This window comes from Pelophylax lessonae (genome assembly GCF_965119305.1).
Source record: "Pelophylax lessonae genome assembly, chromosome: 9".
NCBI lineage: Eukaryota > Metazoa > Chordata > Amphibia > Anura > Ranidae > Pelophylax > Pelophylax lessonae.
This window is the reverse complement of record NC_138776.1, coordinates 65744055-65768685: the sequence shown is the minus strand read 5'-3', so window position 1 is coordinate 65768685 and position 24631 is coordinate 65744055. Positions and strand designations below refer to the sequence as shown.

General features: G+C 42.3%; 1 protein-coding gene across 1 annotated transcript in view; it reads right to left on the bottom strand.

Moving 5' to 3' along the window:
- Nucleotides 1-18137: 18137 nt before the first annotated feature.
- DOCK1 (dedicator of cytokinesis 1) overlaps nucleotides 18138-24631 on the bottom strand; it is a 696032-nt gene continuing 689538 nt past the window's right edge. Inside the window, exon 52 of the mRNA XM_082266717.1 lies at nucleotides 18138-18827. Coding sequence (XP_082122843.1) covers nucleotides 18735-18827 — 93 coding nt within the window. The 3' untranslated portion in view covers nucleotides 18138-18734. The remainder of the gene's footprint in view (nucleotides 18828-24631) is intronic.

Below are 24631 nucleotides of genomic sequence, written 5' to 3'. Positions count from 1 at the left end.
CAACCGGATCCGATTCTTGTGGGGAACTGATGCTAATCTTTGGAAAAGGTAAAGAAAATGATCTGTTCAGGGAACGGTAACTACCGCTCCCTGTAGTACTTACGCTGACCCAGCATTTTAACCACAGCACACGTCTGAGGATTACCGCTGACATAGATGCATGCCCTAATAGGGGGGTAGCATCCAAGGCTGCGTCACAGACAACCTGTAGTCCTTATATAATCTGTTCAATCAAAACAGATGTTGCCTGGGGGATACCTTTCCCCTTCAGGTCCTGGCGCACCAATCTCGCCCATTCCGTAAATGTCTGAGAACTAGATCAAATGACAATAACTGGTCTAAAGGCTGATCCTATCAGGGAAAGATAGTGCGGGACTCCGCTTTTACCTTCCGATCCACCGAATTTTTAAAGGACGAAGCGTCCTCCACTGAAAAAACCCGTGGCTTTATTCAGTCTGGAAATAGGTGGATCCACCACTGGTGATACCGTCCATTTCTTAATGAGGGATTCCTCAAAAGGATTGCGTCTAGTAATGCGCTGGGAACTAGTAAAGGTACGCTTAGAATGATCCCATACCTGTTTAATCTTTTTACCCAAACACTTGGGTAAAGAAAAAACCTTCACCGTCCTGGTGGGTCTGCTAGTACCAAAGGGAAATTCCTTTTTATTTGCCTCTGCCGGAAAAACCTCAAGTCTTAAGGTTTCCCGAACCGCACAACTAGTGCGTCCACCAATGCTTCTTCCTGATTTATGGCGGAAGCATGAACGTTCTCCTCACTGTCTGAGGGAACCTTACCTGAGATAACAGCCCCTGCAGAGGGGCCTGCAGCTGCAATAACCATCTCAGCATCTGAATCTGAAGTCTCAGACGATATAGGGGTAGGCGGGGGTCGCTTTCTTGACCACCGTTCCTGACAGGCCGTCTCCACCCGAGCCACCAAAGACTTCAAAACTGCTGTGAATGCATCCATACTCTGTGCACTGGCGGGTCCCGCGGCCCCCCCGAGGGAAACCGGTGGGGGTACCTGTGTGGCAGGGTCCATGATAATTCCAGATACTGCCTGGAAAAATCAATTTGCCAAAAAGAAATAAAACTTTTTTTTTTTCCAGACCCCCAGCGCCACAAAGCCCCTCAGTGTTGCCTGCTTAGGGACCCCTATAGAGTGAGAGAGAGAGAGATAGACCCCAAAGCTCACCACTTACTGCTCAGAGTTTCAAAATGCAACTTGTTTCAGCATTGTCTAGAACAGACAGGAAGTCTTTTGGCTGGCTTCCCGGGAAGAAAGGAGGCGGCTCCGCCCCTCTGCACGCCTTCCGGCGCATCCCCTAGCTCCACGAGGTGTTTGAGTCACCTCAAACATGGCCGCCCCCATGCTGGAGACATGAGGCTACGCCAAAATGGCAGCCTCGTGCGAACTACCAGACAATGGCGGCGGCCTGCACAGAATAGCGGCATGTCTGCAGAAGGATCTCGGCCTCACAACCCTTCACCCTCATGGTGGTCGGCGGTACCGGACCCTGGCGGGCCGTATGCGGTCCGTGGCCGTCGGGAGGCATCTGCTTAGCTGGAGGAATGATCTGGAATGCAGTATACATATCTAGACATCGCCCTGTGGCTTCTGACAGGTAGGATACTTTATACTATCACAGTAAAGTTCTAGTACTGCCACTGACTTCATCATTTTAACATCTTTGCAATTAGATTGTCAGCTCCCAAACCAAGCCTCCTGGCTTTTTGTTCACAAAAATCACACTCAAACAGGGGGATTTGTGACATGTTATAGGATAGAGGGAAGACCCATCCTTACCATTACAGCGAGGGGCCTGCGTTCACCACAAGACCCGTCAGGGGGAAAGGGGGAACATACTACTCACCATACCGGAACCAGGCGGGCGCCAACTCCTGACAGTACCCCTCTCCACCGAGGTGGGAGGGCTGTCGACCAGTACGGACGCCGTGACTCATGGTCTTAAGCGTTTCGGCGAGACGTTTAACTCGCAGGGTCAGTCCCCGTCCAGTGGGACTATGTCGCGGCCGACCCAGCGCGGAGCTATGGCCTGCACGCGCTCGTAGGCTGAACTGGGGTGACCACTGGATCTCAACATCCAGCCCGTCGCCCAGTTCAGCTTTCTTGCTTGAACATCTCACAGTAACACTGGAGAAAAAAAAAAAAAAAGCTATCTAAACAATCTTTTCTAAGAAAAAAATCCTGCCAGGACCGAAGATCCCAGCAAGGTATCTAGGTCCTTACTCCTAACTAGACAGAAAAAAACTGATTTGCTAGAGCAGGAAGTGAGAGGATATACCCTCTGGGACTGCCCCTAGGGTGTGGCCAGAATGTTTTCTTTCCTGTCTAGTCCTACTCCTGTAGAGGGCAGCATAACCCGAGTGTGTTGAATCAACGAGGACTACGTCTGTCAATGAGCGACAGAGAAAATGCACCTCTATGCACATGAATGGATCTAGAAGGGACCTTAGGGATTCAAGTTAAGGGATATGGGCATGCGTAATTATTGAATTACAATGCAAATTTGTTTTTTTTCAGGTGAATTTTTTCCCGCCATTGACAACCATGTGCTTCAAAATACTGCACCTTATTGCCAAAAAAAAATAGCGCATCGAAGGTTTGCCACCAAAATGATCTACAGTCAGTATCCAATGTTAATGAACAAATATTTAGATATATATATATATATATAGCAAGGTCCATAAATATTGGGACATGGACACAATTCAAACCTTTTTGGCTCTATACACCACCGCAATTGATTTGAAATGAAACAAACATGATGTGCTTTAACTGCAGACTTTCAGCTTTAATCAGGTGAAAGGTGTAGGGATTAAAACTGTTTGTATATGTGCCTCCCACTTTTTAAAGGGACCAAAAGTAATGGGACAATTGGCTGCTCCAAAAAGGTCCAGAGTTTATTTCAAGTGTGCTATTTGCATTTGGAATCTGTTGCTGTCAACTCTCAATATGAGATCTAAAGAGCTGTCACTATCAGTGAAGCAAGCCATCATTAGGCTGAAAAAAACAAAACAAACCCATCAGAGAGATAGCAAAAACATCAGGTGTGACCAAATCAACTGTTTGGGACATCCTTAAAAAGAAATAACGCAACGGTGAGCTCAGCAACACCAAAACAACCGGAAGACCACAGAAAACAACTGTGGTGGATGACCGAAGAATTCTTTCCCTAGTGAAGAAAACACCCTTCAAGACAGTTGGCCAGATCAAGAACACTCTCCAGGAGGTAGGTGTATGTGTGTCAAAGTCAACAATCAAGAGAAGACTTCATTAGAGGGAATACAGAGGGTTCACCACAAGATGTAAATCATTGGTAAACCTCAAAAACAGGAAGGCCAGACTGGAGTTTGCCAAACAACATCTAAAAAAGCCTTCACAGTTCTGGGACAACATCCTATGGACAGATGAGACAGATGAGACCAAGATCAACTTGTACCAGAGTGATGGGAAGAGAAGAGTATGGAGAAGGAAAGGAACTGCTCATGATCCAAAGCATACCACCTCATCAGTGAAGCATGGTGGGGGTAGTGTCATGGAATGGGCACGTATGGATGCCAATGGAACTGGTTCTCTTGTATTTATTGATGATGTGACTGCTGACAAAAGCAGCAGGATGAATTCTGAAGTGTTTCGGGCAATATTATCTGCTCATATTCAGCCAAATGCTTCAGAACTCATTGGACGGCGCTTCACAGTGCAGATGGACAATGACCCGAAGCATGCTGCGAAAGCAACCAAAGAGTTTTTTAAGGGAAAGAAGTGGAATGTTATGCAATGGCCAAGTCAATCACCTGACCTGAATCCGATTGAGCATGCATTTCAGATTTCAGGCTGTAATTGACTGCAAAGGATTTGTAAACAAGTATTAAAAAGTGAAAGTTTGATTTATGATTGTTAATCTGTCCAATTACTTTTGGTCCCTTAAAAAGTGGGAGGCACATATACAAACTGTTGTAATCCCTACACCTTTCACCTAATTGGATGTAAATACCCTCAAATTAAAGCTGAAAGTCTGCAGTTAAAGCACATCTTGTTTGTTTCATTTCAAATCCATTGTGGTTGTGTATAGAGCCAAAAAGATTTGAATTGTGCCGATGTCCCAATATTTATGAATCTGACTGGATATGCTGTCTTAATGATGTCACTTGTATCCAGTATATTTTAACCTGTGTATGGAACTCCAGGTAAAACCTTGTATAGGTTTGTATAGAATGAAGTAGAGTCCGTTTTGACTGACTAAAATAGTGTTTTATTACTGTGTCCCCATTAAAAAGATTTACCACTCCTTGGACATGGAGAGTAAAAATACATGTAAATGCTAACAATTAACTCTCATTGTTCTCCTTTTCTTCTGTTTTGTCAAAACAGGAAGTGAGGGGGGGGGGGGGGGGGGAAATGTCAGGGAATCCCTGGTTGTCACAAGAACTATTGTCCTTGATGGAAAATTTTCCCTATATTCCTGCTGTGGTGTCAACCCAAAATTTGGGATTTTCTTTCACTAATTGTAAATGGGACAAATAAAGAGGGTGAATCTCACTAACGGGGGACATGGACTGCAATAAAAACCCAATAGATGTTCAAATCCCTCTCTACTGTATCCAAAACAAAAAAAAAGTTATACTTTGGGGGAAGAAACCTGTTTCTCTTGCCAGAAATGCAGATCTGTGCTGTGATCACTAAAGTCTGCCATACATGGGTCAAATTCCAAATCAATTTTCTTAACGAAAATCGTAATTAGGAATTTTTGTTCAAATTTCCCACCGATGCAGCAATGGCTGATTTTCGTGCAATCATGCATGAATTATAATCAAAAAATGTGCATGAGCTGTGACCTGGAAAAAAAAAAGAAGAAAAATGTATTTTCTGTAGCAACATGAGGTGAAAGTGAACAAATTTGGTCAAATTTCGAAAACCAATGGTGGCACCATCAAATCAAAAGAGTGATTTGTCAATTAAAAATCTGAAATTTCGTGAATTCATAATCTGACCCATGTATGGCCTGCTTTGGAGGGAGATTTATTAAAACTGGTGCACGCAAAATGTGGTGCAGCTGTGCATAGTAGCCAATCATCTTCCAGGTTTTGTCAATGTTTAAGCCCTGGTTTACACCAGTGTGACTTTAAAATTGATTTCAAAATTGCTGGTGAGTGTGATTTTGATGTGATTTAATTGCGGCTTGTGACTTAATTTAACAGAAGTCAATGAAATCGCAGAAAAGTAGTATTTTTTCAAAGTTGCTGCATCTTGAGTCGCAATGATTGGAAGGTTCTATTGCCACAAATGAGGTGTGACTTGTCATGCAATTTTGAAATGTCAAATATTGCCTTGGTGTGAACGGGGGATAAATGAACAAGCTGAAGTTAGAAGCCGATTGCTTACTATGCACAACTGCCCAAGATTCTGTGTGCACCAGTTTTAGCAAGTCAGCTAATTAAATCTTATGTTGGACTACAGAATAATTAGTGTCTATATTTGGAGAATAAGATGGAAGGGTTTGAGCAGTTTAAAAAAAAAAAGACAACTGAGCAGGGCTGACAACACTCCAAAAAAATTCTGAGTTGCCAGCCCAGAACAGGACTTAAGGCCCCGTACACACGATAAGAAAATCTGAAGGGAAATTTCGTCCTGCCGATTACCGGATTGTTAGTATGGTGCTTTCGACAGCCGACTCAGACTTTTCGGCTGACAAAATCCTGATGTGCAGGCTATATAATTTTTGTCGTCCGTCAAAACAACGTCCGATTTTCATCTCATTAGTACAGATTTTGATGGGGAAAAATCTTATGAGCAAGACTAGGCATGCTCAGAGATGAAAGAACACATAGAAAGCAATCCAATACATGACATCACTTCTGAAGTAGAATTCTGTCGTGCGGGAAAATTCGTGTGCAGTCTAGAGCACATTCCAACCAACAGACAAAAGACGGACGACCGGTCGGCGGAAATTCGTTGCGTGTGTACGAGGCTTAAGTCTAGGTTCACATCCGTGTGGGTTTGTGTGGGCCCATTCATTTTAATGGTCTGCTGTACCTGCGGAAAACATAGGCAAACAAGGCCCTGGCCATTTGTTTTTTTTTTTTTTTTTTTAGAATTGCAGTACACATAACTGCATAGTGCTGCCACACCATGTGATTTTGCACATAGGAAAATGTGATGCACTTTTCAATGTGTGTGTGTGTGTGTGTGTGTGTGTGTGTGTGTGTGTGTGTGTGTGTGTGTGTGTGTGGGGGGGGGAGGGGGGTACCATTAGGAATTATTGGCACTGCCACACATCTGCACAAAAGCAGCCATTGGGATTTCACAGGACTATGCATGTGTTCCTGACCAACACATATGTGAACATAGCTCTAGGAGCTGGGTGCAGATCAGCAGGCATTTTCCTGTCCTTTTTGGGATATGGTCTTTAAACTGATGAAACGAGAAGTGTGCCTGTACTGGAGTGATGTATTGCAAATGTGTTTTTGCCTAGAAAATATCAGAACCCTCAGAAAAAAAAAAAAAAATCCCCATGCCCTGTGCCCTTCTTGCATGGGTTAACTGCTCAATTTTGTCTAAGGGATTAGATACGTGAGATATACCCCACCTAGTTCGCCAATTCTCCCAGCGCAGGACAAGTCCTGTCTCTCCTAAAGCCCCCCCCCCCCCCCCCCGTGGTCTACCGGGCTTGTGCAGTGGACTGTTCCTGCTGTCATAACACCCATAGACTAGCTATGGATGTAAGGACAGCAGGAACAGTCCACCACTGGGCGTGGGGGAGTGCTCTTTTCTGGAGGATCAAATGATCGGATAATTATAAGCTGCCCCCCCCCCCCAGGCAAAATGAGCAGTTAACCAATGCAGTGCACTACATGGGGGGACTAAACATTTTTCCTGACCTTCTGCTTTAAAAATAAATAAAAAGAGTTCCAACCCTTCCCCTCTTTATCCAAAATTAAAAAAAAAAATTGAGGTCACCTTTTAAATGTTAAGTAAAATGTTATTATTGATATATACTGTATATGTACAGATAATTGTGTAATTCTAGATATACATACACTCTAATGTGATTTTTTTTTTATGTTTGTCCTGATTGTTGACCCCACAGCTAGGCACCTTAGAATTGCCCACACTTCAGGATACATCATGATAATTGACATTGTTATATGAAGCAGCAGATTTCATTCTGAGAGGGTGAGCAATCTGACAAACAAATGCTTCTTAGTCTGTGCAGAAACCCCTGAGATCTTTTGCGGTCTGGAACATTGCAATTTTCCTTTGTTTAATGCACTTGGACTCTCAGGAGTTTTCTAACGCACCAAAAGCAAAAGAAAAAAAAGCAGCGGCGGAGATCCAGACTGGCGTGTACAATGTAAGCTGTGCCTCTCTAGGTGCATTGTGACTTACCATCGTTGTGAGCCGTCCCCTGCTTCTGTGACAGCCCAAGGCTAGCCAGGCATGCTGTGACTTCTAGTACCAGGACAGGGAGGAGGGGGGACTTTACTACATTCAATTTACAGAGCTCCCTAAAAGTTATAGCTCCAAATGACATACTGCTGTCAGAAGAGCAATACAGTGATATGCTTTTATGAAACACTGTTATTAACCCCTTCCAACCCAAGGGTAAAACAAATGTTAATGCCTAAGCACAATTTTGCTACTTTGACATGTTTTAGTAAAACAGTATAAATCATCACAACTTTTCAGGACAAATTGGGCTATCTTCTTTTTTTGTTTTGTTTTTTTATCAAAAGGAAAACTGTCCCAAAATTGCAAAAAAAAAAAAATATTTTTTTTATTTAGCTGTGTATTTCCTAAATAACCTACCACCAAAGAGCAACCCAGAATAAATTCTCCTGCTCCGGACGATCACAGCGATACCATATATGTGTGTATGTTAGTTGTTGTATGTACCTGTAGTACAGCACAGAAACAATAGTGTGCATTTTGCTTTTTTTTGTTTTTTATCGTACCTAAATCACACTGACACAAATTAAAATTTACAATCCTGTCCAAACATTACTGACCATGACCTTTTCCCTAGATTTAACCTTAAACTAGTTTTTTTTCTTTATTTTTCTTTATTTTTTTCTCTCTATTCCAGCTACAATGTATTTTTCCTCTCCATTCACAGAAAGAGAAAAACACAGGGCAGGGCTTTGCAGCGACTGATCAGTGTGGTAGCCAATCAGAGGCTATCACAGTGATCAGGTGACCCAGAATTGGGAGTTGCAGGTCCCAATCCTTGGTACAGGACCTGGGACTCTCGGTGAGACCCCAGTCTCTGCACTCGGAGTGCACTGTGCAGCGCGCACCCAGCACAAAGACAGATACACAGATTTGCGGACCCATGGAAAAAAGCCCAGTCCAGTGTGGCCATATATCTGTGTACTGTTGGTGTCAAGGGGTTAGGCAAAAATACACTTCAGTAATCCCAGTATATAGCAACATTACACATCACCCCCCCCCCCCTACTGGCCCATGGCAGCAGCAGGCGAAAAAAAAAAAACACCTGTCCGTCCTCTATTGTGTTATACAGTTGTGCTCATAAGTTTACATACCCTGGCAGAATTTATGATTTTTTTGGCCATTTTTCAGAGAATATGAATAACACAAAAACTTTTCTTTCATTCATGGTTAGTGTATGGCTGAATCCATTTATTATCAATCATTTATTATCAAAAGTGGCCAAGAAATCATAAATTCTGCCAGGGTATGTAAACCTATGAGCACAACTTTATGTACACAATATACTTCCTTTACCCACCTGAGTATGCCAAACCCTGCTCCATTTGTGTCTCGCATGTGTCAGCTCACAGTGGGAAGGATTCAGTGGCAGAGACCATTCTGTCAATCCAGAAAGTGGGGGGCAGGACTAGGTGTGACCAGGCACTGATTGACAAGCTAGAAGCTTGTGAATCATGGGTGACAATTCTTACAGCCATTCTTCCTGCAACATCCTCTCATCCTACTGTGCAAGCAGGTACAGCCTAAAGCCCCGTACACACGCACAGATTGTTGGCCGTAAGATATTGGCCAACGTCCGATCGGCTGATTGTAGGCTTGTTAGTATGATGCTTCCGACAACCAACTGCCAAAAAAAATCTGGTGTGCATGCTATAAAATTTTTGTTGGCCAACAACAGAACGGCCGATTGTTCCTCAGTCAGTACAGATTTCGGCAGACAAAAATCATATGAGCAAGACTGGGCATGCTCAGAGAAGAAAAAACACACAAAGTCAACCAGAACATGACATCACTTCTGAAGTTGTTTTTTGTTGGCCAACAAAAGTCCAGTGCAAGTCTAGAGCACATTTCAACCAACAAACAACACTGGACAAAAGTTGGCCGATTGGTTGGCCAACAATCTTTGCGTGTGTACGGGGCTTTAGGGTGACAACTCTGCTCTGAATCCAAAAGCAGTGCAGCAGCGCTGTCACCAATCTCAAGAAACTGCATAAGTGGCAGGATCAACAGGTATTTGTGAGATGTTTCAGGGGCCTAAGAGAAAGTGCAGTCACAGTTTTGGTGACAGGCTACAGTTCCACTTTAAAAGCTGTATTAAAGTTTACATTTTAAAAACTGTTCTTTTTTTTTTTTTAATATATATAACAGAAGAGACCTACTGTGTGCTGAGGTGAAGTGACTCCAGTGCTCAAGTGCAGGAGTGACATTACTGCGGCTCGGCCATTTAAGTGGCTGGAGAAAGCGAACCTGGAATGAAGACTGGGCAAAGATGAAACTGCCCTGGACCAGCTGGAGCAGTGAAAGTGCAGCATTGGAGGGCTGGTTTAACAGGTAAGTCTGACATAATGTGCTTACTATATATGTGGTACTTACCAAAACATTATGGCATATGCCACCTAGAGGCAAATAAATAAAAGTTTATTACTGTTTTAAGGTCAGCTTATGGCAATTCTGTATTTCTTTATTTGGAGAAATCATGTACCAAGAGAAATATAAAGACAGCTGTTACTGCCCTGTCTGTGTATGGCTTTAATTCTTGGAGACACTGACCTAGGACAAGCGTGGAAAGAACGTAAAGCTCCTAGCATGGATACTGGTTTGGAATCAGTGGTTTAGAAAGTACTCAAGCCACTATTCCAGCACGACAACCTGGTAACTAGTATATCCTTGAGGAATAATCAGCAATCACAACCTTCCTGATGTTTTTTTTTTTTATATTGCCGCCCCTGACAGCATGGCAAAAGACGACATTGTGTTCAAGGTATGTGATATAAGCTCTAAGCAATGCCGTGGCCTAATGTGTTCATAGTAATCTTCAAGATTATTCTGTACACAGCAGATGCTCTAAGAGTGGCTGAATTCCCTCTACACAATCTCCTTTTCACATTGCCAAGACTCGGTTATGGCTCACAGTGTAACTGGATTTGTATCCACCCACAACATTGCTTAGGAGGTTTGTGACATACATTCCAAGCCAAAGTCATGCTGACGGCTGCCTTGGAGGCCTTGTTGTGACACATTTAGCATCTTAGAATCTGCTCTGTAGTTATGTCTAAAACATTTTCAGCTGAGGAGTTGGCTTAGGGGTAGGTTGTCAGCCCCTGAAGCTATAACACTTGGACGCTGCTGGAGATCCTGGTTCAGCTCCCAGTATCAGGACCTTGGACAAGTCTTGCCATCTTCCCGGGTCCAAGCTGCCTCCTCCTAATGCTGGTCACATACCGCAGTTTGCAGGCAGTTTTAAACCACTTTTAAGCAGCTTTTGATTTAAAAAATGACCAACAGATTAAAGAAACCTATTAATTATTTTTGACAACATGAAATGACCTACTGTAGGTAGATTAAAGATTAGATAAACCTTTACAAGAAAATTCCTTGTATTCGTTCCATTGTGTTCTGTTAAATAGACCATTAAAAAGTGTGAACTAAATATCTGGTAATCCAGTGAGCTGCCATCTCTTCTGCACTAAAATCCTCATGTATGGTCTGAACCCTGCCCAGTTAGATCACACCCTCGTTATTTGAATGCTGAATTTCCATGTGGTGGCCTTCATTGTTACTTTCTTTTTTTTTTTTTTTTTTTTTTTAAGAGATTGGCTTCTTTATGATTTATTTGTGACTGGGGCAGCTTCTTGGAAAAATAACTCTCTCATGATGTCCTTACTCTCACCTCTAACATACAGATACAGTGGAAAAACATGACTGGATAAAAATGTACAGGATATATATACCAGAATTCTTTATCTGTTCGGAACGCTGTACCCTGCTGGTCCAAACCAAGGCTTGACATTACTCACACGGTATGTGACATACCCTCTAAACCACACTATTTTCTTCAATCTCTTGTTGCTTGGTACATTATCGATATCAGAATGTGATTTGTACCCATGTGAATAGAACATTTTTACCTGACTGCATGAGATATTGGCTTAGGGCAGCCTTTTATACAAGACTTTAAAGCGGCTGTCCAGTCATTTTTTCATCTTTACATCTATTAAATCTTCTCCCCTTGTTGTTTTAACTTTGGATAGTAAAACATTTTATTTTTCTGCCAGTAAATACCTTATACAGCCCACTTCATCTTTATTGTCTGGTAAAAGGCCTAGGCTAATGACATCATGCACAGCTTTCTCTCTCACTCTCGTGAGAGTTTGCCAGCAAGGGAGGAGGGATGAGTCATAGTAGAGCTAATGAGAGCTGCAGAGCTGGAGGGGGCTGGGAAAGGGTGGAGATAGCAGGAGACTGCAGAGATCCACGAGGAGAAATGTGCAGGCAAGCAGTGGAGTGAGTGTATCTGTCCATACATTATATGTGTAAATCCAGGAAGTGAACAGGCAGCAGCTTCAGTTGCCCATAGTTAAAATGGCTACAGCCAGACTGAGTGGAGGGAGTTTCAGCAGCATATTTGGCAAGTACAGAATATATAAAGTAATATGCAAAGTGGTTGGAGGGAAGCTTCAGAATAACGAATATGCTTTTATTACAAATTATGTGAGCAGACTGCAGTTCCTCATTCCTTTTAGTTACATAAAGCCACAGGTTCTCATTGTGCACCATTACATCTTTCCAGCTTCTGGAGTCCTAGCAACCACTGATGACAGGCCACCTGCAGAGCATCCATTTTTTGCCCCTCTCTATCAGCACTGAGGGAGAAGAGAAACATTGCATTACTAGTCAGTACCAGTGTGCAAAGGTGTATTCATCATGGAGGAATAAATCACCTCTAATGTTGGGGGTCCTAAGTGTGTGGATGTCAATACATTATGTAAAACTATTTGTTTTCTTCATTTTAGAATGTGGTGCATAGAGATTGTGCAGAATTGTAAAGGATGAATGAAAAGAGGTTCAGAAACACTGCCTTAGGGGTCAGTCATCTGCTATGACAATGAAAAGCTTTACTCAAGACTCTACTTGGACTCTTGGTATAAGCACTTTATGACCCTGATGAAGTTTCCATTTTTTCCCCAAACTTTCTCTTTATAACCTGTAGGGCAATGTATGTTTCTCAAACTTTTACCTTAAAGGAACTCTTAAAATAACTGCCAGGTCTCACAGAACAGCGCAGTATACAGTAACCTGACCAAGAACATTGTTCAAAGTGGTGTGAAACCCTAAATCAAACATTTATTATATTCTTAGATGTGATGGCTGCATTTCCTTTTCTTTTAGGCTTTTTCCCTTTTTTTCACCTGGTGATCTGGTCAGTAAGTCTATTGTTTTCAAAAGAACAAGCTCATCTACAGATGTAGCAATTTAGAGGGATGAGGAAACTATTTACCACTGACAGGGGTGCTTACAATGTTCAGCTTTCATTTATGTAACCTTTTTCCAAAAAAAAAAACCCCGAAAAAGGTTTACTGTAAGGGCTCATGTACACTGAATCTAGAAGAAGCTGCACATCCATGTTACCAGAGAGTGGGAGACTATCTACCTCCACCCTAGGGTTGCCTTTATAATAGAACACCTACTCATTGAAGAACATGTCTTGTTATATTTCCTAATTTGTTTTCAGTTGGGCTTTTTGTTCATATGTTCCATTTCGCTGTATTCATTTGTGTGGATTTATTGTGTATACTATTTTGCTATACAATAAAAACTTTTGTAAAAGAGGCTGTTCCTACAGGCTTTTTAGAGCTCTCATATTTTGCTGCCTAGAATCTCCCCTCCATGTAAGCCAATGTGTCCACCCACACTATGTCTTTTTCAGGAATTTACAGGCATATGCTCTTACAGACAGAAACCCCCCCCCACCAAACTCGTGTTTTTGAGAGGAACTTTCGAGCACAAAAGACGCCTTAAGAGTGCCCAAGAATGCACAATAAAGCACAAAAAAAGGAAAAATGAGCTGAGGGGGAGGGGTTTGTGAAAAAAATATACAAATGAGAACAAAAAAGAACAAGATTCTTAAAGCTTTTAGGCAGAGAAATAAAAGCTCACATGCCTGTAAAACTAGCTTTTTTTTTTTTTTTTTTAGCTTTGTTAGTTGTTTGTTAGTGTATTTTAACACTTTCCCTCTACAGAAGGACAATTCTGCTGCTCAAAGATGCCCCCTGTACTCCTTAACCACTTGCCAACCCCCCCCCCCCCGTGCAGATTTACTGCGGCAGGGCGACTCGGCTGCACATAATCACGTAGATCTACGTGGTGATTAGACACAGCGGGAGGCAGACCGCAGGAGGAGCAGGCTCGACCGCCGCCGGCCTACCACGATCTTCAGAGAAACTGACAGTAGAGCCGTCTGCCTATGTAAACAAAGCAGGTGGCTCCTCTGTCACAGAGGCACAATGAGATTGTGTGTCTCAGCGAAGCTGAAACACCAATCTCTGTGTGCCTGTCACAGAGCACCCCCCCCCCCCCCCCCAGTTAGCAAACACATTAAGGCATACATCTAACCCCTTCCCTGTCAGTGTCATTATTACAGTAACAGTGCATATTTTTTAGCACTGATCACTGTATTTGGTGTCACTGGTCTCCAAAAAGTGTCAAAAATGTCAGTTAGAGGTCCGAATCTGTCTGCTGCAATGTCGCAGTCCCGCTAAAAATCGTTGATAGCCGCCATTACTAATAAAAAAAAAAACAGTCCAACAGCAAACCAATTAAAATACACTTTCTGTAATTTTTTTTTTTTTTTACCAAAAATATGTAGCAGAATGAATACAAATTAGCCTAAACTGATAAAAAAATTTGATTTAAAACATTTTTTTTATTGGGAATGTTTTATAGCAGAAAGTAAAAATTATTGTTTTTTTCAAAATTGTCGCTCATTTTTTGTTTATAGCGCAAAATCTAAAAACCGCAGAGGTGATCAAATACCACCAAAAGAAATCTCTATTTGTGGTGGAAAAAAGGACATCAATTGTATTTGGGTACAGCATCACACGACTGCACAATTGTTAAAGTAACGCAGTGCCGAATCGCAAAAACTGGTTAATCCAGAGGGGGCACTCTAAGGCCTCTTTCACACGGGCGTTCCGTTCAGTCACTTTTTTTTTTACGGACACGGATGACACTTGTGTCATCTGGTCCGTATGTCCGCATATCATCCCATCCGTTTGCGGATGATATACGGACATAATGTATGTCTATGGGATTGCGGGTGTCAGTGGATGATACCGCTGACATCCGATTTTGCGTCCTTTCCGGTTTTAAACGGAAGAAAAATATGGTTATGTTCCGTTCCAAAAAACGGAACAGAACTGAAAGGACACAAATTGGATGTAAGCGGATGGTCATCCGCTGACATCCGCAATCCCATTGACATACATTATGTCCGTATATCATCCGCAAACGAATGGGGTGATATACGGACATACGGAACGCCGTGTGAAAGAGGCCTAATACAGGAGGTGTGTTACTGGCCAGATCACCAGGTGAAAACGGAGGGTAAAAAAAAGAAAACTAATGTAACCACCGCATCTATGAGCTGCAATATATTACAGTTTTGTTTTTGGGTTTAACACTGCTTTATATAAAAGAATAAATAATGTGCTACCTAGAGTATTAGAAGGATATTTCTTTATAACATCCTCCTACTCTATACAACAATTATTTTTAGTCGATTTTAGTAACAATCCTGTAATAATAAAAAAAAAAAAAATAATCGTGACCAGAAAAAGAAAAATGCATACAGTAACATATGTTGCGCCCCCTCACACTAGTGGTCTGTGGAGAAATGTCCCCTTACATTGTGATTAGTGTAGGTAGCCCTTTGCTTGGTAATTATTGGAAAAGCGCTCTCCTAAATTGGTGCTCAGTGTAGACATGACCTCTTATACTGGATGTCTGGTGAAAACTGTCCCATTACATTGATGGTCCGTGTAGGCAGGAGGTTAATTTACCAATGCTCACTGCTCAAGGAACCCCTAGTACCCTAAGCAGGGACCTTGAGGTTCCATCCAATCCTTGTTAAAAAGAGTCAGTTATGGGGAATTGTATAAAGATGTGATCAGCTGAATCTATTACAAAGCATCTTAGCAGTAAGCCTTTCCTCAAAGAAATACAGGGGCTTCCATGTCTGACCGCCTTCTACAAAGCTAGATGCCTGACTACCCAGTGGTCACTGACTGATACAGATTATGTAGGTCTTCTCTGTATAATTTGGATAGGGTAGTGGCCTAAAGTGTCGAAGCAAGACAGCCAGGCAAACAAGCATTTTAGGAGATCAGCTTCCATGTTTCTCTAAAAGAAAGATTGCTAGCAGACAGATAAATGTTTTTTTGTCAGAGACCTACTAAGGCCTGGTTCACACACATGCATTTGTTAGTGCGTTCTCAGTATTGCAGAAACACACTACAGTCCATTTAACATGGTTTCCTATGGGTCACATTCACATCTGTGCATTTTATGGAAAGGGCCAGGAACTTCTTTTCTGGTTTTTGGTTCCATAGACTTCAATGGATCAAAAATGTGAATTGAAAAACGTTTATTTCTTCTTTAGGCCTGAATGCCATGCAAGGGAATTTACAGTGACTATAGTCAGGACTGAAATAAAACATTAAAAATATTTTTTAGGCATGCAAATGAAAACCGTCTACATATTAATATTCAATCTAGCTAGCAGATGAAGTTTTAGACACCTTTTCACTTGTTCTCTATTGTCCACTTTTTACCTGCTATAGAATGCTGTATACAGAGATCAGTAGCTAAAGGTGACATTTATACAGCCAAGAGAAGGACATATTCCTTATCGGACTGCATCTTTCAAGGTTTTAGTAAGACAAACCCCATAGCTTCTTCTGTGCCATTTCTTTGTGAAACCCATCAATTTATCAAGTATGGTAAGTTTATTAGTACACATAAAAACTGATATAAAATTTAAAAAATGTACAGTATCAACTTAAAAAATCTAAATTGAATTTTCAAAAGCCATTATAGTTTTACCATGGTTACGTACTTTAAAAACCAAAAACATCGATTTTAAGCCTTCAGTTTCCGATGACTTGATTATAATACTGAACTCTTGCATGCTGAATGCTTGTGCATTACAACTCCTCCTTTTATATTATCTACAGCAGGGGTCTTCAAACTATAGACCTCCAGTTGTTTAGGAACTACAATTCCCGTCATGTCTGGGCATGGCAGAGTTTTACAATACCTCATGGGATGTGTAGTTCCGCAACAGCTGGAGTGCCACAGTTTGAGGATCCCTGATCTATAGTATAAAAAAGAAAGGGCAGATCCCAGCTACGCCTTTAATATTGATTGTCAGCACTCCTACTCATTTCTCTCGTATTCTGTCCCCTATTTACTGGCTTGTATTAAATAATTTACTAGTGTGAAGAATGATTGTACATTGTATTGACCATTGAAGCAATCATGTATATGAAATGTACACTGTATTAAGCATTTCAACCAATTATTTTAATGAAACCTGTTTTAGCATTTCCATAGGGCTTGAGAAGAGAAGTCATTAGTGGTAAGTATAGTATATATTGTGGTGAGTGCATACTGTAAGTTATAATTGCACCATTTACAGTAAATATTTGAGAGGACTTCAACATTTTTATAACATGCTTATAGTTTTGTATTAAAGCTAAACTGGGCAAAAAGAAAAGATGAAAATGAATGCGGTTCTTTGTCACAACATTAAGGCGTGTCAGTGAGCATTCACATACATTGCCACAAGTGTTGATGTGCGATGCAAAGTGAAAACACATGGCAACGCGCATCAACATGTTTTACACTCATTTAAATAGGTAACTCAACAGGCAAAAAACATACTTAAATGTACAAAGGTGTGAATCCAGCCTTAATGTTTAAGCAGGGTAAGGTACTTGAACCTGTCTTGATAGTGGTCTCAGGTTGGAAGAGGGAGGAGCAGCACAAGAAGCTAATCAGCTGTTCTGCAGTGCTCATATGCTTACAGGCAGGGCCATTCGATAGAGGGGTAAAGTCAGCCCTCCTGTATTGGGTCTAGGCCCCATCAGCTCAGCAGGAGGCCCATGGCAGAGAGGGGACTCTAAATACTTTTTGGTGCATGCTCAGTAAGTCCCACAGCCTGTGGCTCCCATCGATTAAATAACGGTTCCCTGGGACCAATCAGTATAGCAGCAGGGACACTTTATTAATTTTAAGAAGCAGGCGGGTTAATCCCCCATGCATTGCTTTTCAACAATTAAATTATGTTGCAGCCTCTTCTTCTATATCAATCCACCAGGGCAGGCCAAAAGCCTAATTGTGGGGAGCTGATGCATGGATGATAACTCCATCTGATCCCAAAATAAATAGTCCCCCCCTTTATCCCTGGCCCCTGCTGTTGAACTGATGAGGCCCGGGGAACTTTAATTTAATTGCTAGTCGTGGTGAGCAGGAATGCTAGGGATGCACAAGAAGGTATTTCAAGTCTCTTTTCTGTGTGGGGTGGAGGGGGAGGGGCATTCATCAGTCTGCTGCTTCTCCTTTCACTGTCCAGTCACAGGGTAATGTGCAACATAATGTACGTTAATGCCACACACCAGAGAGGACAGGTGTAAAGGTCCTGCACCTGTGTAATAAGGCTGTGATGGAAGTTCCTATTCCGCCTAAGGGGGTGCCTGCTTCCATCCCTGCCAAATTACACAGGAATTCTCCTTCACAATAGATTGTCTTTAGGCGTGTGTCCAAGTACTCCATATCAATCAGCTTCACTCCAGTGACTTAAATGTTTTTTTTATTATTATTTTTTTTTAATGCCTTTTCATAGTTTTAGTCAGTTATGTATATAACAAAATCTACAGCGAGGTTATAAAACGGAATGGCAAAGAATACACATACAGCAAATGGCGCTATAATGGTCACATGACAACGAAAGACACAAAGTAATATTTTTATCAGTTGGCACAGGTACAGCACTGCTGAACTACCTATATATACCTTCAGCAGGAGGCACTGACTGGAAATGCATGAGTGTAAGTAGATATTAAGATCTATTACAGTAAAACTATCATTAAAATTTTTTAAAAGAGCCTAAAATAAAAAAAGTCATATATACAAACTTCTGTACACGATCATGGAACAGGAAGTGACAGACTTTAGCAATGCCACCATCATTTTCTTGATTTGGATTTGCCGCCTTTGTAAATTGCTCCCTTAGTATTATACTACATAAATTAGTATCCACAATTCAGTAGCTGACAAAGTCTTTTTTCTTTTTATAATAGTATATTATGTTTACTCTAAGTGATTCTTCTCGTATCTAGGATGATTGCACAAAAGAGAAATTAAAACACTGCGTCCCAAATTAGGTAAATTCACCGCGGTACATCTGGAACAAGGTGGGTGCTTTACTGCGTGGTGCCAGAATCCATGGAGGGAAGCCTTTTAGTCTTTGGAGGGGGTGGCGGTGGTGTTTTGCTGGGCAGCGGAGGTGGTAAGTGCTGAAATATATAGATGTATATTATTAGATTGATGAAATAAAGTTTAAAAGATGTGATCAGAAAAACCATAGAATATTTTTCGTGGGCACAAAATATGTTATTAGCAATATAAGTTTATGGCGCAAAGAGTGCCAGTAGCCTCAAAAGTGGTAGGAGCTAAAACACAGTTCATAAGTCCATATAATGACAGCTTGCTTGGCCCCTCAGCAGCTTCTCAGTAGATGTCCATTTTACTCTATTACAGATAAACTTCCACCAGATGGCGCTTTTAGTGTTTATTATAAAAAAAAAAATGCACTCACATTTAGTAAGATGAAAGACGGTATATTAAAACAAAGGGAAGTCATCTCAGGGACCCAGGCAAACTTCAGCAATCCAGGGGAGAGAGAAGCCCCCTGCAGCTTATACAGCTACACACCAGAAGCAGCTGGACTGCATGGGAATCATATAGAATTACATTAGATGCCAGGGGCATGGCTACACTTTTCAGGCACTAACTCCACTTTCTCATGCTTGATATAGAGGCGTTACCTCCTTAAATTGCGAACTGGCTCTGGTGGGGTTGTAGCTCTATATGCTGCAGAGGGCTTCTCTCTACACTTCCCTGGATTGACACAGTTTGACCTGGGACCCTGAGATGACTTCCCTTTGTTTTAAGCTATTCCTTCTTTAATCTTACTAAATGTGAGTGCATTTTTTTTATTATTTTTTTTTTTAGAACACTAACTTGTTACACTTAGAAGCACCCTCTGGTGTTAATTTTTCATAGTATAGTATGTTTTTATGTGACATTTTACCTTGAAGACCCTTGCCCCAAACCATTAGTAGTATCTCCTATATCTGCATTCATTATATTTAAGGCATGCTATTTACATGTAAAAATCCTTCCTTCCTCGTTTAGACACCCAAAACCTCTGTTAAAGTATATCTAAAGCCAAACTTCCTTTCTTTCCTTAGACTTGGAGTGGAGAGGCTTTAAAACCACTGTCAGGTGCCTATTGTGGTCTCCCCAAGAGAGAGATTTACCCTCTATTTGTGCTGATCACCATTTTTACTGTGAATGAAAGTGAGAGCAAATCCAAAATATTGAGCCGCTGTTCTGCCGAGAGTTCCAACTTGCCGAGATCTCCAACCCCGCCGTCATGCTGTCTATATCCCCTGCCGTCATGCTGTCTGTATCCCCTGCCGTCATGCTGTCTGTATCCCCTGCCGTCATGCAGCCTGTGTCCCCCCCCGTCGTCATGCAGCCTGTGTCCCCCCCATCGTCATGCAGCCTGTGTCCCCCCCCGTCGTCATGCAGCCTGTGCCCCCCCCCCGTCGTCATGCAGCCTGTGTCCCCCCTGTCATGCAGCCTGTGTCCCCCCCGTCGTCATGCAGCTTGTGTCCCCTCCATCGTCATGCAGCCTGTGTCCCCCCGCCGTCATGCAGCCTGTGTCCCCCCGCCGTCATGCAGCCTGTGTCCCCCCGCCGTCATGCAGCCTTTGTCTCTGCGCTGTTCACAATTGTGCTTTTTTTTTTTTTGGAGAGGAACTATAAATTCCAGCATCTCTTTTCAGGCTCAGCTACACCCTGCCTGTGTCTCAGCATGTACTTTCAGACTCAGCTATGCTAACTCATGTGACATTTTTTTTTTTAAGGAGAGGAACTATGAATCCCAGCATTCTCATTTAGGCTTAGCTCAGCTAACTCCTGCCTGTGTCTCTGCCCATTCATACAGTGCATAGGGAAACTCACAATTGTACAAGTACTGTGGGGGATAGCACCGTGCACGGGTTTTTATCTGCCAAAAGCTCCAACTGTCAGGCACTGTTGACCCCCGCACAGCCATTGTCTTCGCGCATGCGCAGTAGCGGCAACTTGCCGAGATCTATGACCGGAAGTGACCTGGGTTGGAGATCTCGGCAAGTTGGAACTTTTGGCAGAACACCGCCACCAGAACTGGAATAGGAGGGAAATCTTCTAATGGGGACCCTTGCTCCCATGACAACCGTCTGAGGATTTCCTCCATATTGGAAAGATATCCTTTCATTTTCAGTTGCATTTACAGGACAGAGAGTGAAGGAAAATTCCAACACATCCCCTTCCCATTATTGTAATGTGTATATATATATATATATATATATATATATATATATATGCAGATTTGTAGATGGTCCCTCTAATGATAATCTGTTTTTTGTTACAATTACGCATCCTTCCCGAACAACTGCTGCTAAATTCTCAGTATTTCTAAGCAGAAGCAAAGCACACATCTATAACAAACACATATGGCTGCCCATAGTCCTTTTAACTTACAAACTATAATATAGAGACAAGGTGTTTGTGACATTAACAAAATTATAATTGGAACTCCTTTGAAAGCCTTTGTTTTTGACAGAAAGGTTAGTTCCATTCAAACCCATGTGCTGGGTAATACACACTATCTGCGTTGCTGTGCCGTTTATTTTGAATGGCACCCCAAAGCACATGTGTTTCAGAGCATCGCAATCCACAGATGTGAACCATTTGTGTGCTGCTCTACATTTGTGCAACCAATGAGAGGTTATCTTTGTCTAAGCTGACCTGACAAAGTTTGATTACTTTGTGCCTTTTTACCGCATTTGTAAGGTCAGGTACTGATGTTGGACGAGAAGGCCTGGCTCACAGTCTCCATTCTTATTCATTCCAAAGGTGTTCTATCGGGTTGGGGTCAGGACTGTGCAGGCCAGTCAAATTCCTCCACCCCAAACACGATCATCCATGACTTTATAAACCTTGCTTTGTGCACTGGTCCAAATCATTTGGTGGAGGGGGGATTATGGTATGGGGCTGTTTTTCAGGGGTTGGGCTTGGCCCCTTAGTTCCAGTGAAGGGAAATCTTAAGGCGTCAGCATACCAAGACATTTTGGACAATTTTATGTTCCCAACTTTGTGATAAAAGTTTGGGGTTGGCCTCTTCCTGTTTCAACATGACTGCACACCAGTGCACAAAGCAAGGTCCATAAAGACATGGATGGGCGAGTTTGGGGAGGAGGAACTTGACTGGCCTGCACCTTAACCCGATAGAACACCTTTGGGATGAATTAGTGCGGAGATGGCGAGCCAGGCCTTCTCGCCCAACATCAGTGCCTGGCCTCACAAGTGAGCTTCTGGAAGAATGGTCAAACATTCCCATAGACACACTCCTAAACCTTGTGGAAAGCCTTCCCAGAAGAGTTGAAGCTGTTCTAGCTGCAAAGGGTGGGCCAACTCAATATTGAACCCATTACTTTTGACAATATAGTGTATGTGAGAACCATGTCTTGTTCTTTTTTTATCTCCATCTTGTGATGGAGGAAAATTGACCCAAGGAATCCCTATGGATGACCAGATGTAAATGAACATGAGATCTGGTGAGGTCTGCATAAGTGGACTTGAGCACAAAATGACTGTGCTCAGTCTGATGAACCTGAATGGGCCCACATGTAAACAGATGCTTATTGGCTTGCATTCAGCTGCACATATGCATAGATTGCAGTCTGCTTTTATTCCATCTAATCACAGGTCAACAATAGACTGAAGGAACATCCATATAAATGGATCCGTATGGTTCTAGTACCACCTCTGGAGACAGAGCCGGTGTGTACTGTGAAGAATATATGCCATCTAGTGTTATTAAAATGTGAACCAGAATCGTGACTGGCAGAATTGTATAGATTGAATCCAGCTTGTACTAGTAAATATCTAGCAATTTATATTATTATTAGGCAGTTCTTTACAGAAAGAAAATACTCCCTGGTATTAACTCTTGAGAGAAATCAATAAGTGCAGTAAAAAGACCTTTACTGGTACAGTGGTTCACATCCAGACCGCCAATGAATAAAACATGAAGAAAGACACAAAAAGCCGATAACGGCTTTCATCCACATGTTTCAATACCATCTGTTAACGTAAGAGAAGCATTGTGGAGGAACCTCTATAGACATATCTTAATGGGAACTGGCCTGTCCTGACCATCTTCTTCATAGAAATTCTATAACTTGCTTTGAAAGTCCTTTATCTACAAACACACAGTTATTAAAGAGACCCAGCTGATCAGTAGGCACTGAGCACCTACTAAAGCGCCTTGTGTGATATCAAAATGATGTGTAATTTTTCAGTAATCAGATCTGCACCACTAAGCCATCTCCAACATTTCCAGGAGTGTTTGGGGTTTTCCCAGCCCTCAGTATGACCCCCCACTTCCTTACTGGAAGTGTCCAGGGCTCAGACAGCTGCATGAGAAGCCTCACACAACACTATGGAGCGTTTAGAGACACTGGTACAGAAGTGCAGATCTGATTACTGGAAAAAGAAAGAACATATTGGTACCACACAGGGAGTTTCTGTAAGAGCTCAATGCCTACTTTGCAGACGGTCAATTTAAAGGGTCAGTACACCCAAAAGTGATATTTCAGCCATCTAGACAGTGGTAGCCTGAAGCATCCATGTGTCTCTGGGGCTACTTTAATTTAGTCTCCTTCCTTCTACTGCATTCTGTATATTAACCTGAAAATCCCAACAGAAAATATGGGACATGCCCTGTAGTTGTTACAGAGGACAAATGGTATACAAGCTGAAGCCCGTGTGAAACAAGCCTAAGAGGTGGTGATAGAGAGAGAAGAGAAACCGCTACGTCATCAGGAAACAGATGAATGAACTCTCCTACTTCCTCTGTCACTAAGCCCTTGTAGAAGTTAGAGCAGGATATATATATATATATATATATATACAGTAATATATTGTAAACCAGGCAGGAACACAACCTCTGTCTTACTGTCTTAGGGTGGCTACACTCCTTCACTGTATCTCTGGAGGAGTACTTTAGCCTCTACTCAACAGTAGCATTGTCAATCTGTCTTAGTGTTCGTTAGAGAGACTTAAGTCTAATTCTAGCTAACACCTTTTAAAGCTGTCACAGCAACTGTTTTTTGCTTTTGGGATAAAGGATTTTCCTATATGAATAAAAACTAAGCACCGACTGTCATGTTGGATTTTGCCCATGGTTCCACTTCCATATTAGATGCAACAGGCATGGGCGTCCGCAGAACTTTTTTCAGGGGGGGGGGGGGGGCATAATTTTAAGGCCACCCATGCACCGCCCCTTTTCAACAATGTCATGAAGGGGAGTGGCTTAGTCTTTATACTTATTTTGAGTATATTCCCTTAAAGCATGTTATACAGCTGGGTGCTTTGCTGTGTAATTTGGCCCCTTCTATCACCTAAAATACCTGGCTGATCCTGCCTGGCTATGTCCTCCCCTCTGTAAACTGACCACGGTATACCATGGCTGCTGAGCCCTGACACCGTGGTCAGTTTACGTGCCTCCATCATCCGCAGCCCTCCTGTCCTCTTCTGTCTTCTCTCCCCCCCTCCCTCCCTGCCTGTCTGCTCCTGTGTCAGTGCCCCCCCCCCCCCTCCTCTCCTGCTGCTGTAGTTTCATTTAAAGTTTCATATTCTGTCTACAGTCTGTTTAATAATCCTGTGTGCCCCTGTGTCTGTTTTTTATAAAAATAAGCCATTCTTTACAAGTAAGAGTGCCACTCGCCGCTCACGTGACCCGCTGCCTCTCTCCTCCTCTCCTCTTTCCCTCCCAACTGACATCAGTGAGGAATTCTTTGCCCCGCCTGCTCCAGGCACCTGTCAGCGGGAGAGAGGAGAGAGCCGACAGGTCACGTGAGCGGCGCTCGGCCCTCTGAAAACTGGTAAAGAACAGCTTATTTTTTTAAAACACAGACACACAGGCACACATGATTATTAAACAGAACAGACAGGATGGTATAAAGTGGCTTAACAACCACTTAAAA